The 15178-nt window shown below is 39.6% G+C and overlaps 1 protein-coding gene across 1 annotated transcript; it reads left to right on the forward strand.

Moving 5' to 3' along the window:
- The first annotated feature begins 5382 nt into the window (after positions 1-5382).
- tdgf1 (teratocarcinoma-derived growth factor 1) lies at positions 5383-10710 on the forward strand. The gene is made up of 6 exons (XM_084382887.1): positions 5383-5747; positions 5832-5887; positions 6654-6875; positions 7683-7797; positions 7973-8082; positions 10053-10710. Exons 1-6 carry the CDS (start codon positions 5725-5727, stop codon positions 10154-10156), a joined length of 630 nt encoding a protein of 209 aa, XP_084239013.1. The 5' UTR covers positions 5383-5724; the 3' UTR covers positions 10157-10710.
- The last annotated feature ends 4468 nt before the right edge of the window (positions 10711-15178 follow it).

The following is a 15178-nucleotide window of genomic DNA, read 5'->3' on the forward strand; positions in this document are numbered from 1 at the left end:
TCTCTGGAGCTGCCTGTGTTATCCCTGCTGTGCTCTGGCACTTGCTTGAGCTAAATGAATAAATGGGCTGCGTTTTTTCACACAAGGTTCAAGTGTGTCTATATGCAGGGGCGGTTTCTCATATGGGCAGTATGGGCAGTCGCCCAGGGCGGCATTGAGCGCCCTCCAAATAAAAAAAACAAAAAAACGACAGTAACCGCAGCCATCTCTGGGCTTATCTCGTCTCGGCGGACCAGTACCGGCTGCCTTAAATTTGTTTGCATTCATTTCATCCGGTTTTTGTATTGCTCATTTACATGTCAAGTCAACTATGACATGTTGCCGTGTGGGGAGCGGGCGGCTGGGTGCCCTCTGTTTTGTAAAGGTGCGTCTGCTGCTGAGAGAGTCTCACATAGGCTGTGTAAGAAGGGGAAGGGGAGGGGGGCGGATAGGTTCACCTACTGGACCTCAGCTCTCCCTACTGGTGCGGGGGAGCGGTGAAGCAGGGGGTTCAGAATCAGAATCAGAATCAGAATTCCTTTATTAGTACGCAAACGGAGAAATATGTGGGTCACAGCAGCCAAAGGACAGTTCAATATAACAATAAGCAATAATAATAGTAAAAAATATATATAATAAAAAGGTAGAAATAGAATTGTATATACATAATATGTACAAAAATAAACAGTGTAATTAGAACAGTGTGGGCAGTGTATTGTTATTAATAAATAATAAATTTGAGTATGAAAATATCTAATATATACCAGTTAGTGCAAACCAAAATGAGTTATGTATACATTCATATTAGATTCATCTAATAGTGCACAACTAAGGCAATTTGCCAAAAGTCAATCACATCACAAATTACTTCCAAATAAAGCACATTTCAGTATTTATAATATTGTTAATATTAGTTTAATAAGTAGGCCTAGTTATTGAGTAGCTGAAGGTAAGATCCACCCAGGGCGTCATGCAAGCTAGGACCGCCACTGTCTGTATGTGGCCTTAGTTGTGTTGAAATGTACAACTTGGTTTGTCAGACAGTGGAGTTATTCAATAACGAAACTGAGATAAAAATCTGTTTGACTTGAGGTTGCCACCTAACACAACAATAAGTGATGAGCTGATTGACACGTATTGTTGGTTAAGTTAAATTACTGTTGCACACTGAAGAAGTCACATTGCTCTCTCCTGTACACTTAAGTTAAAGAATATTCTAATACTTTTGGGTGTGTAAACTGCTTAATCCTTATTGGCTAAAAATCTTGACAGGTTTGATATACGGTCCCTACAATGTCAGAGCAAGTACAGCCATTGTGTCCTGGCTAAGACAAATCTTCTGTCTTCTTTTGTTGTTTTTGTCTGCCTGATTCATCTATGGGCCAAATAAGCCACTATTCCAGGTCACTTTCCCTTTTCCGACTCAAGACTGCATCGGTGCACGGATTGCCATCCAGAAACTTTATTGGTTCAAGGTGAGGTGCTTGAGTGTGACAAAACCAGCAGTTATAATGGAAAATTATGTAAGCACATGAAAGTTCAAAAATTTATTTTATTGATTCTCTTACCACAGAGAGAGATTGGGAAAGAGAGTTTCAGTTTCTCGTCTCACACAGGTCTAAAATGAGTTCTTGTTTATATCCCTTCCAATAGATAAAATCATCTTTTAAGCTATTATTGAATCTTTTAATCAGTGGAGGTTAGAAGATTTTTCCTTAGGGCTAATTTTGAAATATGCAGTTCAGATGCAAACACTGACCTGAAAGTCAGAGGTGTGTGTGCTTTAGTGGCCATGACCAACACTGCCACCCTCAGTCAGGGGAAATATTCACTGTATCTCTCTTTGCATCACCATGTAATGATAAAGTTACGCTTTCATTCGTAAATCTGTCTTCCTCTCCCCCCCTGTGTCTTGCAGCAGGCTGACAGCTTTCACATGCAGACTTCCTCTTGTGCTCAGATCAGGTTTCCCTCCTGCTGCTGACACTCCTGCTGTGTATTAGCATGAGATCAGACTGCATTGTGATGCTGTGCAGATTACAAAATACCCATTTCCACCTCTGATTGTTCCTCTGTAGTCAAAGCAGAGACAGATTAACCGGAGCTGTGTGGAGGGGGAGGGGTCCAGTCCTGGTTTTACTCATAAAAAACAAACTTGAAGAAGATAAGGAAAAAACAAAAACTTGAAAAGAAAATGATAGATAAAAGAGAAATTAGAGTTTATTTTAGCTCAATTGTCCATCCTGAACACACTGATGAAGCTGTTGTTCACTCAACTCCAGATAAATTAACATGCTCTACGACCTCCTGAACATTTACTCACTCATTTTTGTGACTAAGTGTTTATTCCACACAATATGAGTATTGATTCATCATTTGATAGTAGAACAGATTGAAAACTTGAATATTTCCTCCAGGATTATCATGTAATAATAATAATAATACATAGGTTTTATATAGCGCCTTTCTAGGTACCCAAAGACGCTTTACAAAAACACAAAACAAAAGGATACAAACAGACAATACATACATACATACACATACAGGGACTCAAACAAAGGTAGATAAACAGCAATACAGAAAATAAAAGAGTAGACAGGAAAAATAAGAAAGAGGGTGGAAGATGATTTTGTCAGGTCTTGTAAGTGATGTTGAAGAGATGGGTTTTGAGATGACTTTTGAATCATGTGTGTTCATATTTAACTTAAATCTAATGATTTACCTTGAAGGAAAGTGACAGGATGTACTTTCATTTACAGTTTTTGAAGTCTCTTTTTTATTATTTGGACTTTTATTCCAATTCTATTAAATTAAGTTTAAGTTTTGAACAGACTAGAATAGAAATTCTTAAATAAAGTACAAGAGCCAAGATGACATCCAGGGAACTTTCTGGGAAATTATTGGGAAACTAGGATGACACTCAGTAAAGCACATATACCGCCATGAAGGCCCAACAGTCCCCTTTTATCTGCATCAAACTGTACTCACTTACAGATTCCAAAAGCCGAAATACACAGTGAGAAGGTTGGAAAACTACCCTACCTCACAATGTTATAGAGAGTGAGAAAAGATTCCTGGATCAGTCCGTTTGTTCCGGTCCACACCAAAAGTTAATGGAGTCTATTCTCGGCCAAGACCCATCCCCCATCCAAGTTTCATTGAAGTCTCTTTAGCAGTTTTTGTGTAGTCCTGCTGATAAACCAACCAACCAACCAACCAACCAACCAATGAAGCTGTATTATTTTATTTCCCAACATTGAGTCTAATCAATCGTTTCAAATCCCTTTCCATGCAAGAAGAAATACAATTACTAAATCCTCCATTGATTTATTGATGTATTTATTTAGTTGGTCTTACAGTAGTTTAATTACAACATACTGAGTCTAAAATACTACTAATAAATGAGCTTATAAAATACTCACCAAGTATGTAGGCTATTTAAAGCTACTACAAGGAATTTTAATTTTTTTTTTATTCTGGTGGCATATTTTAGAACAAAGATGACGATGGTGAAACAAACTTTGTTTTCGTGCTGTTCCACCAGACTACAAAGCAGCTTCTTTCCTCAGGATGTGAGACTCATCTTCAGCACTCCATCATAAAAAATAGTTAAAATGTTAGGAATTATCCAACCCAAGTTGGAATCTGAAGCACTGACAGGCATTAAGAAGAACTATAACAATGTAGAAAAAGCAGATCTTCTCTTTGGTGAACTTGTTTGCTTATGTAGCTCATATACAGGCATCAATACTAAATTAAACTGATTCATGAAGTTCTTTGTAGGACATTTGTGTAGACAACTGTGTAGTTTGTAACAAGAGAACGAGGTCAGGGTAAGCTGTTTGTCACATATTATCATAACGTGTTATTATACTGTATACTGATGAAAGATTTGTGATAAAATGTGCCATGTTTGTGTATAATAATAAAATATCAGGCTTCTTGCTGTTTTCTGCAGATGAGAAGGGGGAGCATTCTTCCTTAAAGATGGATTGCCTTTCAGCAGCAGGATCATTAACATGTGAAGGCAGGACTGGATGGGCGAGGGAGGTTACTATGCATGTGTATGAACTTCTTTAGTTGAAGTCAGGTTGATATTGGATGCCCCTCTTTATGTGGGACTGCACTGCATCTTTATTCTTTGTCCTGCATCCCCAACATTTTGATTTGCTTTAGTTTGCAAAACTACTGCTGGACAGATGCTTTTTTCAGATCTGGCTTATATCTGATGGTTGTGAAGAAAGCCTGTCACCGCCTTTGCTGCCTACACTACCCCAAACAGGATTTATGCAGAATAAAACACAGTGCAGTGCAGGCAGCTACACCAAAGACTTGTAACAGAAGCTTAACTTACATTTAGCACACTTTGCAGCACTCCCAATTATATAATTATACAGGTTAGCAGACTGGCATAGCACTGGTCACTTTTCCAGACTCAGAGAAAAAAAACCTCATGTGTAGCACCATGCTACTGAATCAACAAGAGGGCAAAGGATTGTTACAAGCTAAAGGGCAGGATAGAAAGTGATTTTTTTAGGTTCACCCTTTACAGCTTTATAAATGCAAACCAAACTTTATTGTTTCTATCATCTTGACAGACAGACAGAGAGAGGGAGAGACAGAGAGAGAATGTGTTGGTGTTGTGTTTGTGTTGTTATTTGTTATGTTCTGTCCGAAAGTTTGGACAAGTTGTGTTTTGATGCTTTGGCAACATTGTTGTAACACTTTCATGCCAATAAAGCCCCTTTGAATTGAATTGAGAGACAGACAGACAGACAGAGAGAGAGGGGGAGAGAGAGAGAGAGAGGGAGACAGAGAGACAGAGCGAGAGAGACAGAGAGAGAGAGACAGACAGACAGACAGAGAGAGAGACAGAGAGAGACAGACAGACAGAGAGGGAGCGAGAGAGACAGAGAGAGAGACAGGTGAGGTTGAGACAGAGATGCACTTTCTCCTACAATGTAAAACATTCAACGAAATGAGGAACATTTATTTTAATAAATTCAATTTGGTAATCTCAGAGTTCAAAGAGCTGAACGACACATCAAAATTAAAAATACTCCTGGGAGAAGGAGATGGGGCATGCCTTGCTGCCCAATATGTGTCAACATGCCACAACCTGAGGGACAGTGAATGACCGATACACACACACACACACACACACACACTGTATATACTGTATATATAATTAATGTAAATCAATCTTGGTGTTGTGTTTGTGTTGTTATTTGTTATGTTATGTCCGAGTGTTTGGACAGATGCTTTGGCAACATTGTTGTTAAAACTTTCATGCCAATAAAGCTACTTTGAATTGAATTTGAATTTGAGAGAGAGCAATCCGGAGTGGGCGTGGTCTCTGGAGCCCCTCCCCCTGCAAGACGGTCACCTGTAGAGCAGAGAGGAGGTTCAGAGTGAACAGACAGCCGCAGACTGCAGGGACGCTGCAGGGAGAGCAGAGCTTCATGTGTTTCTGTAAACGTGAAACCTGTCTCTAGGTTGTTGTTTTTTTAAATCGGTGAAGAAGTAGCAGAAGAAGTGACATCATCATGGACACCTTTACCTTCTTCTGACCAACACCAACCAATCTGCGTTTCTGTTATTTTGGAAATATTTAACCGTTTTTCATATGTATTAATGCAGGGCACAGTTCTCCTCGGCTCTTCTTTTAAATTACTTTGACTATATTTCACATCGGCGGTTGTGACGGAAGAAGAATTTGTGTTTTTTTTAATCTCTTGCGGTAAAATGAGTTGGACGCAGCTGCTCAGGTGAGACCAGATGAATGTGTGATGTAAAGAAATGAGAGTACAGACGGACATCTTGTTAATGGAGTTTGTCTTGTGTGTTTTCAGGATCGTGTTGTTCGCAGTGATCTGGCTCCACTGTGCTGGTGCTCTGCCTGCTGCAGGTCTGTTTCCAATACTGTGACTGATTACTGACTGATCATAATCGACAGTACAGTTACTGTTAAACTGTGTAGTGTCCTGCCTCTGGTACATATCATTGTCACAAATGTTTGATAACCACATTTGCGGGATCACTACAAAATCGTGTGTGCGGGTGTGCATGTGATTAGCAATATCGGCTGATAAATTGATATCAGAATATTTAATTTCTTAGTATGCAGGCCTATCGGTCCCAAAATTGTGTATCAGTAGTGCTGTAATACCACTTGCAGCTGAATATTTGCCGCTGAAAGGTCCAGTGTTAAAAATATTGAGCATATTTGTGATCCAACTCTAGGCAGCAAATCATTTCCATCCATTTCCGTACAATGTGAAAATCAGGTAACACTGTTGATACAAGAGTTGTGTGATTACAGTGGCCATCAACTCTGGCTGTTAACAAAAATGTAATGTTGACAGAAACTACTGCAGACTTTATGCTCATTTTGTGGATAATGACACAATTCAAGCCGATGACTACTCAGTGATTTGCATGTTATTCAGAAAGGGAATGTATAAAATATCCTTTAAAATTATTTTGCAAACACAACAGCATGATTTCCAGAGCACTTAGCCGAGATGTAAGGAATATGTGATTTGTAGTAAATGGGCCAAAACATACAAAACTACTGATGCATTTGTTTAAGCTTGGAAAACAGATAGGATGAGCAGGAACATCGGAAAGAAGGGAGGTCAGGAGGGCTGATCTTTGTCATCTTTATTTTTCAGGCTGTGAGGGAGACGAGTGCAGCGGAGGCCAGACCTCCTCTTCATCCTCATCCTCTTTGTCAACCTCGGTATCTTCTTCTTCCTCTTCTTTCTTGGTGGAGAAATCCCCGCAGCCCTCACAGGACTTCCTGGGCCAGTTTTCCCAAGTGAGCTCATCAAACAGTGGTGACCGCAAACACCGCGATGCCAGCGCTGTCCTGCCCTTCATTGGCCTCACAGGCAGTAAGTTCACACTGAAATACTGTATGTACAGACTGAGGCGGTGAGCCCTGAAAACCAGCCAAGGAAAGAATTTATCACTTTGTCCCAAACAGACTAACTTAATGCCTATTCTCTCTCTCAAACTGAGCCCTGGAAACACGGACAAATTTTGTGAAGAATATTTCCAACATTTATCAACTAGTTTCATCTCAGTTTTTGGCCAAGAAAACGTAAAATAAATTGAATACATAAATGAGTGAATTTAATAATTTTCCCACCACAATTTTGGATGTTTAGGCCGATGTCATTTAGTTTTAGTGTTTTTCTGTTGTTTTTAGATGTTTGTTCAGACTCTCACTGTTTGTCTGCCGATGTGAAGCAGAGGACAGCAGGAATGTGCTGCCAGATGGAGACTCTGGTTTATCTCACAGATACAGATACAGACCTAGAGAGGCTCAGCTTGAGGTTTGAGAGTCCTACAGTGGCCTTCAACTGGTCCTATGGGGTCCTGAAATCTGCTCTATAAAGGCACAGACACAAGAGACTCTGATCAACAGATTAAAAGCCATATAGATTATGGTAACATTACATTTACACTGTTGCTTTCAAGACAAGATTATATAATGCTTTACAGGTGGCTAACCCACATTAAACTTATCTAAACCTGGAAGAAATGGAAAAGAAGGGGAATATAATCAGACAGGGAATTCTTTGAACTATGTTAAAGTAAAAGATATTTCATGTTGGGTTATTTTGTCTTGAGTACAGTTATGTGGTATGGAAACACTTTATGTTGGTGGTAACTCTGATGTGTCTTTTTCCTTGTAGGTGCTGAGCAGAGTCGTAGCTGCTGTAAGAACGGAGGAACCTGCATCCTGGGCAGCTTCTGCGCCTGCCCTCCGTTCTTCACAGGGAGGAGTTGCGAGTATGACCAACGCATCAGGTAAACAACAAGACTGTACTGCTCACTGCTCTGCATTTACACTTCATGTCTTAGATGCACATCTTCCATTATCTAACCAATACCTATAATTTAATTATTAAATGAATCTCTCCGTCACACTAGCAGTTATTGTTTCCCTAGTTGAGTCATTCATGTTTTCTCTTTGTGCCTGTAGGAACTGTGGGTCCATTCCTCATGGTGAGTGGGTTCAGAAAGGATGCTCCTACTGTCGCTGTGGTTACGGCGTCTTGCACTGCTTCCCCCACGTCTTCCATAAAGACTGTGGTAAGAAACACACACCAGACAAATACATTATATGTGTTCCGCTGTTAACTGCGTAAATTGACCATTTTCCAATCACCCATCATTTTATGGTTGATTTATTTTTTCCTTTGTCTGTGTCTGTACAGCAGAGACTTGTTTAGGGTCAGCATGGGCTTTGTTGTCAGCATGTGGTGATGGGGTTAAGAGCAGATTCTTTTTAAAACTCTCATGGAAGTACACAGCCGCAGGGTCTGTGTTCATTCATTTGTCACAATTGACTTTCTGAAGGTTTTCCATGCTGTCCTTTCACCAGCTGTGAAGTTTTTCATTGGAATAAACAGTAAAGATGTAGACCAGACGTCGATGCCGTGCAGTCAGACCGTCAAAAGCTGTCGTTCACAGTACGGCTTTTATTCAAGAATCCAATACACACTCACTATTGTTAACTCCTACAAAAACGTCCCACAAAAACAACACGGACTAACTCGACATTAAGTTGTCTAAATACAAGTGCATCTTTTTTATATATTTCTGTCAGCCCATAGTCCACAATAATCTGGCATTTTTCTCACCCTATAACAGAACTTGTTCAAAAGAGTATGAGAGGAGGAAACATGACATCAGCACACATTTTCAAATCTCCAGGAAGACGTTAATGATGTTTTTTCACATGAAAAGTGGCCCAAATAGATGTGTAAAGAATAAAAGCATTGAGCTAGAGAGTTAAACCATGGCAGCTTCTCAACCTCAGGCCCCTTTCAATATTAAAATGCTTTGGGTAAAAATTAAATAAATATATTTAGATTTTTTTTTACATGCGTTAGGTCTCAGATTAAAGGACAGCTACTAAGCTGAAGCTTGAGTGCACACTGTCAGCTACTTTCCATTACTCTGCAAACTGATAAACTATCCAGCTATGTCCAGATGAGAAAAGAGAAGAAGGCTTGATGAAAATGCTGATATGTTTATCTGGATTGCCTTCATTTATTACAGTGTGTCCACACTAATAAGTTTTGCCAGCAGTAGCAGAAGTGGCAAATGCTTGATTGTTATTTTAATAACAATAATAATAGTAATAATAACAATGATTTATAAAGCTCCTTTTCAAACAGAGTTATAAAGTCTTTTATTGAAACAATAACTCAATGTTATCAATAATTGAGCATCAGTATTCTGGCAATACATGTGGTTTTAAGAAGCATCACTGCATTAGAACTCCATTTTATCACTGCATTTACCAAAAAGTCATTTAATTTAAGTCAACTTTTTGTCAAAATGTTTTCTGTCTTTTAATTGATTCAGTCAGGCTAATAAGTCCTTTTAGCACTGAAGCCATCGTGTTGTTGTCACTGACTGCCTGTGTGTTAGAGACAGCATCACCTGGGATTCTGCACAGGCCAATCAGTGAGAGGGAAGCATTGTTTATATTTTGACAGATTACACATCCAATTTGGGGGAACGAACATTTCTGGCCATAGTTTTCATCACTGTTAGTAATACAACAAATTACAAAGCAGTTAGATTTTTTAGTTGTATTACCATATTTATCATGATGCATTACTTACTTAATTGATATAGTTTATTTTTTGGTTGAAGAACCTTTTGATCTCAATACCTACCATTGCCAACATATTTTAACGTATTTCAGGAACTAAAGAAGTGCAAGTAAAGATGAGATGAGATAAACCCTGTTAAGGGAAAGTGAAGTGTCACTGCAGCCGAAGGGAGTACAAGAATAGATGCAAAACTTGAATACTATGCACATTGTCATTGTCTACCACACAAAATAAGCAATAAAAAGCAAATGTGTAATGTTCTGAATATGTTACACATTATAAAATAACCACAAAGTGTAATGACACACAAAATATCACAAAGACGTGAAAAGGAGGAAGTTGCAATGAATAATGAAATACAAAATTACACCCGAGTTCTGCACTGAATGATGAGTCTAGTGCTTCATTAGTTTTCTGTCTTTCTCTTATTACCAGATGACTCGGAGGAGGTGCGTTGGTATCGTTCGTCAGCTGTCAGGATAGCTCAAATCAGCGGTTTCCTGTTTCTGACGCCGTTTCTTCTGCTTCTCTTCCTCTGATGGTTTTGGAAAACACCAGGATTTATGTGAAACACTGAACTGAGAACTATGCAAGGTATCTCAAGCTGCTTCTTCGGGACTAAAGTTCAGTTTCCAACCCAGTCAGAGCTTGATGAGCTTATATATTGATTGTTTTCCATCCGAATACTGAGGAGTTTTTCCTGGATTTTAAACTGGATTATGTGTTTTATCTTCTGCACTAAACTGAGCTGTTCATTGCTGCATTTAAGATAAAGATTTTTGGACTTGAGCCATACCCCAGGACCAACTTTAACATTTTAAGCAACTAATCAGCTTCTTCAAACGAAGAAAACAATTCACCTAGTGCATCTGAACCAATTCCTGTGTTCCCAATGCAGTTCATCTTGTTTCAGGACATTTATTATTACAAATATGACAGTTTGGAATTTAATCAGCAACTGAAGTTCATCTCATCCAAACTCAGTATGTCTCTGCTTCTTAAAATGTATCCTTCCCGTGGAAGGTCGTCTTCGTGTCTATGATGTCTTGAAGATGTACTTAAGATTTTTATAAAAAGTATGTTTGTCATTTTAGGATCTGTGGCCCAATGTTATTCTTTTTCTTTGTAAAAGAAGACAGCGTTTCTTTTCAGCTTTGTCTTCTTTCTGTTTGCACAAACTGTGAGCTGATGTGACATTTTGTCCTTTTGCATAGAAATATGTATTGATTATGTGTCAATTGAGTTTTTATAATACACTAGTTTTCTTTGTGTTATGAGAAACAGAAATTCCGTCTCTGAAAAAAATACACATTTTTACATCATTAAAACAAGTGTGACACTGGAAGTCAACATTTGAATATGAAAAAAACATGCTTACATCATCAAATAATGTTTCTCAGTAAGTATTTAAAACAAAGCATTTAACATTTTTAAATTTAAAAACCGGATCTCTCTGTCTCTCTCGCTTAACTAGTATTTTCAGTGGGAGCTTTCCTTGTCTCTTATCTCCAGAGTTTATTGATGAGGTTTGTATTGATTATCAGCCCTTTTCTTATCTTAACCAAACACATCAGCTGTTCTGCAGTCTGTCGACCTGCCAGCTTCTACAGCTCACAGCTGGGTCATTCCATGCCAGCTCACCTACGGCCTCCCAGTTCATGTCATGGATTTTCTTGAAAAAAAACATGTTGAAATTTTGAGGTTTGGCCCTTTGAGATAATTTCAGCATTTAAGTGATTCTTTGTATGTGTATTGTGAACCTCACCAATCGCTCATTCTTCACTGTCATAAAAGTCAGTCATATGGATGCTGTTATAATGTGTTGTGATTGAGATCCTGACCCACCAAACATCCTGGAAAGTGACAAAGTTACGTTTTTCGCTCTAAATTACATAATAACATAATCACCATCAGTAAACAGGACGCTGCATGACTCTCACTCGTGGGGACAGACGCTGTTTTTTCGGGCAGAAATGTGACAGAGTCGGTAGGACAGACAGGATGACAGACACTTCTCCATGTATAACTGCAGTATTTTTTTCCTCACATAAGTTACCAAAGACACGACCAGTTACTAAGTTACTGTTGTTTGGTTCTGTAACGTTGCTTTGTGGGACATTTCTCTATATTTTGTTGAGTGAAGGACCTGTTTAGGTATCAGACGGTGAACACCACCAGATTAACACGCCCTCGCTCCGCGCTGCCGGTTTATCCATTCACACTGGTTTGGTTCGCCAATACTGCGCCTCTGATACTACCTCTGAAACACCTCTGATACTACCTCTAGGAGGCGCAGAGAAATTTCACCCCTCGCAGCATCTGAGACTTTCACACAGAGGAGGATGCGGAGAATTGGCGCCGGATCCCCGCACTCAAAGGGCAGTGTGAATGGGGCTCATGATTGTCTGGGAGGGAAATGCCCCAAGCTGCTTCCACTCCTCAATCAGGAGTCCGTCTCCCTACCCTGCACACAGGTGATCTGAATCCCCTGCAATTAGTCCAGAAGGATTTTGTAAATCAGCCCAAAACAAAGAAAAATAGCAAATCTTAAACAATGGAAGTGCTACAGTTAGAGCATATGAATGTGTGTTTGTATATTTTTCTATCCGTTCTTTTAAAAACAGTTTCTAATTTCATTGCACTGATACCTTGTTTATCTCTGCACATGATGATAAAACCGTTGAATAAATGTAATCGACAATAAAAAACAAAAAAGCTTTGTAAATACTGACAATATTGACAGAATGTGAGTTAAACTCTGTAATTATATTATAACAATTAGAAGTAAGCAGTCTAAACTGTGTTGTGTTAAAGTGCCTTATGGTATATATACAGTACTGTGCAAAAGTTTTAGGCAGGTGTGAAAAAATGCTGTAAACTAAGAATGCTTTCAAAAATGGAAGTGTTAATGGCTTATTTTCATCAATTAACAAAATGCAGTGAATGAACAGAAGAGACATTAAATCAAATCAATATTTGGCATGAACAGCATCAATTCTTCTAGGTACACTTGCACACAGTTTTTGAAGGAACTCTGCTGGTAGGTTGTTCCAAACATCTTGGAGAACTAACCACAGATCTTTTGTGGATGTAGGCTTCCTCACATCCTTCTGTCTCTTCATGTAACCCCAGACAGCCTCGATGATGTTGAGATCAGGGCTCTGTGGGGGCCATACCATCACTTCCAGGACTTCTTGTTCTTCTTTACGCTGAAGATAGTTCTTAATGACATTGGTTGTATGTTTGCCGTCATTGTCCTGCTGCAGAATAAATTTGGGGCCACTCATACGCCTATATATATAAATTATATATATATTCATCCATACATTCATCCATCCATCCATTGTCTGTAACGGCCTGTCCTTTACAGGGTCACGTTGGGAGGGCTGGAGACGATTGCAGCAGATTTTGCCAGAGCAGTGGGGTACACCCAGTTCATCAAAGGGCTGACATACAGGGAACAACCATTCATGCTCACATTCACACCTATGGACAATTTAGAGTGACCGATTAACCTCACTTTCAGTGATCTCAGTTTAATCCCACAGTAATCAGACCATAATCTCTCCTTTGTTATCCAGCCAATCCTATACAACAAGTGGTTTAAAGCAAGTATTCTGATTGGACAGATAATACAGAATAAATTGAAGTCTCCTTGATTGTGTGAAACGTCTCGCCATAATTTCCATTGCTGCTCATGAAGAAATGATTTCAAACTGCGTAGAGTCTGCTGGCTCCTGAATGTTGTGTTTGTCAATTTCGTGAAGAGGACGTTCAAAGGATTGGAGGGGATTTAAGGAGCTGTGGGAGGAGATGGAGGAGCTGAGTCTCAACAGAGGAGCAGCAGCAAGAGGAGCAGATTTAAAGGGATTAAAGTCGATGTGAATAAGGTGAGAATTTTATCCTACGTTTCTTGTGGCTTTAGGGACATTTTCACATGCTTCACTGCTCAACTATTGTCACTACTAATGAACACATAAAAAAAAAGCAGACATCAAAACACCAAAACATTCCATTGTCAGACTGAACACTAGCCTTGGTGCAACTTAAACTCTGTCTGCTGCAGTTCGGCAAAGTGAAACAGATTTTAGTTTCAGTGTTGAGCAGAGTGAACTGGAAGAGACAGCGAGAGAGTGAATAGATAAATATAAGGAGGAGGAAACAGTGTGAGTGTGTGTGTTTCTTATCCTTTCATTTCACTCGCTGATAGCAGCAATCAGAGAGAACAACCCCCACACACACATTTGTGTTTAGTGTTACGGACCCTCTAACAGAAAAGCTCGTAAAGAAGATGCAACATATTCAAAAGGACGCTCAGACAAACAAATCAAGGAATAAACCAAATTTTATCAATAAATCAAGAAAAAAGTAAAACTACATACCAAAAAGGAAAAGGTTGGAGAACCCAGCTGAAATAAATAAAAGGGGGGAATCACTGGGCCAGCCACACAGTGTGCCGTCGCACCCAGCTATCCCCTCTAACCTAAACAAAATCAAATCAAATAAAATTTTATTTGTATAAAAATTCACAAATCACAGTTTGCCTCAGAGGGCTTTACAATCTGTACAGAGACGACACCCTCTGTCCTTCGACCCTCGATTCGAGTGAGGAAAAACTTGCCCCAAAAAAAAGCCCTTTTAACAGGGAAAAAAAAATGCGGAAGAAACCTCAGGAAGAGCCACAGAGGAGGGATCCCTCTCCCAGGACGGACAGACGTGCAATAGATGTCGCATGTACAGAGCAGATCAACGAGATCACAATGTATACAATTATAATGGATGGTTGACAGGAATGAAAGTACATAAAGAGGTATTACAGCAATAATAATGAAATGCACATAATGGAAATGTGACTACTAGTAATAACAGTAGTAGTGGTTAACGGTAAGGATAGTATGTAGTAATGCATTACAATAATAGTAGTGAAACATATGTTACAGAGATATGACTAATATTAGCAACAGTAGTGGTGAGTGTCAGGCAGGGCCATGGCAGTAGGCGCATCCACGATCCACGACCCGGGTGCGGCCAGGATCCATGAGAGCCTGTAGGACTAGAAAGCACAAGGACTCCGGGGAAGAAGTGAAGTCAGTGACATGCAGAGATGGGGCATGTATACAGGCATAATGTATACAGATGGAGAGGAGAGGAGGAGAGAGAAGCTCAGTGGGTCATTTGTCCCCCGGACTGGGCCTATAGCAGCATAACTAAGAGCTGGTCCAAGACAGGCCTGGGCCAGCCCTAACTATAAGCTATATCAAAAAGGAAGGTCTTAAGTCTACTCTTAAAGGTAGAGAGGGTGTCCGCCTCCCGGACCAAAACAGGAAGATGGTTCCACAGAAGAGGAGCTTGATAGCTGAAGGCTCTGGCTCCCATTCTGCTTTTGGAGACTTTAGGAACTACAAGTAATCCTGCGTTCTGGGAGCATACTGCTCTAGTTGGGTAATAGGGTAGTATGAGCTCCTGGAGATATAATGGTGCCTGACCATTAACAGCTTTGTAGTTGAGGAGAAGGATTTTAAACTCTATTCTTGATTTTACAGGGAGCCAGTGCAGAGAGG

This window comes from Pagrus pagrus (genome assembly GCF_965226575.1).
Source record: "Pagrus pagrus genome assembly, chromosome: 19".
In the NCBI taxonomy this organism is placed as follows: Eukaryota; Metazoa; Chordata; class Actinopteri; order Spariformes; family Sparidae; genus Pagrus; species Pagrus pagrus.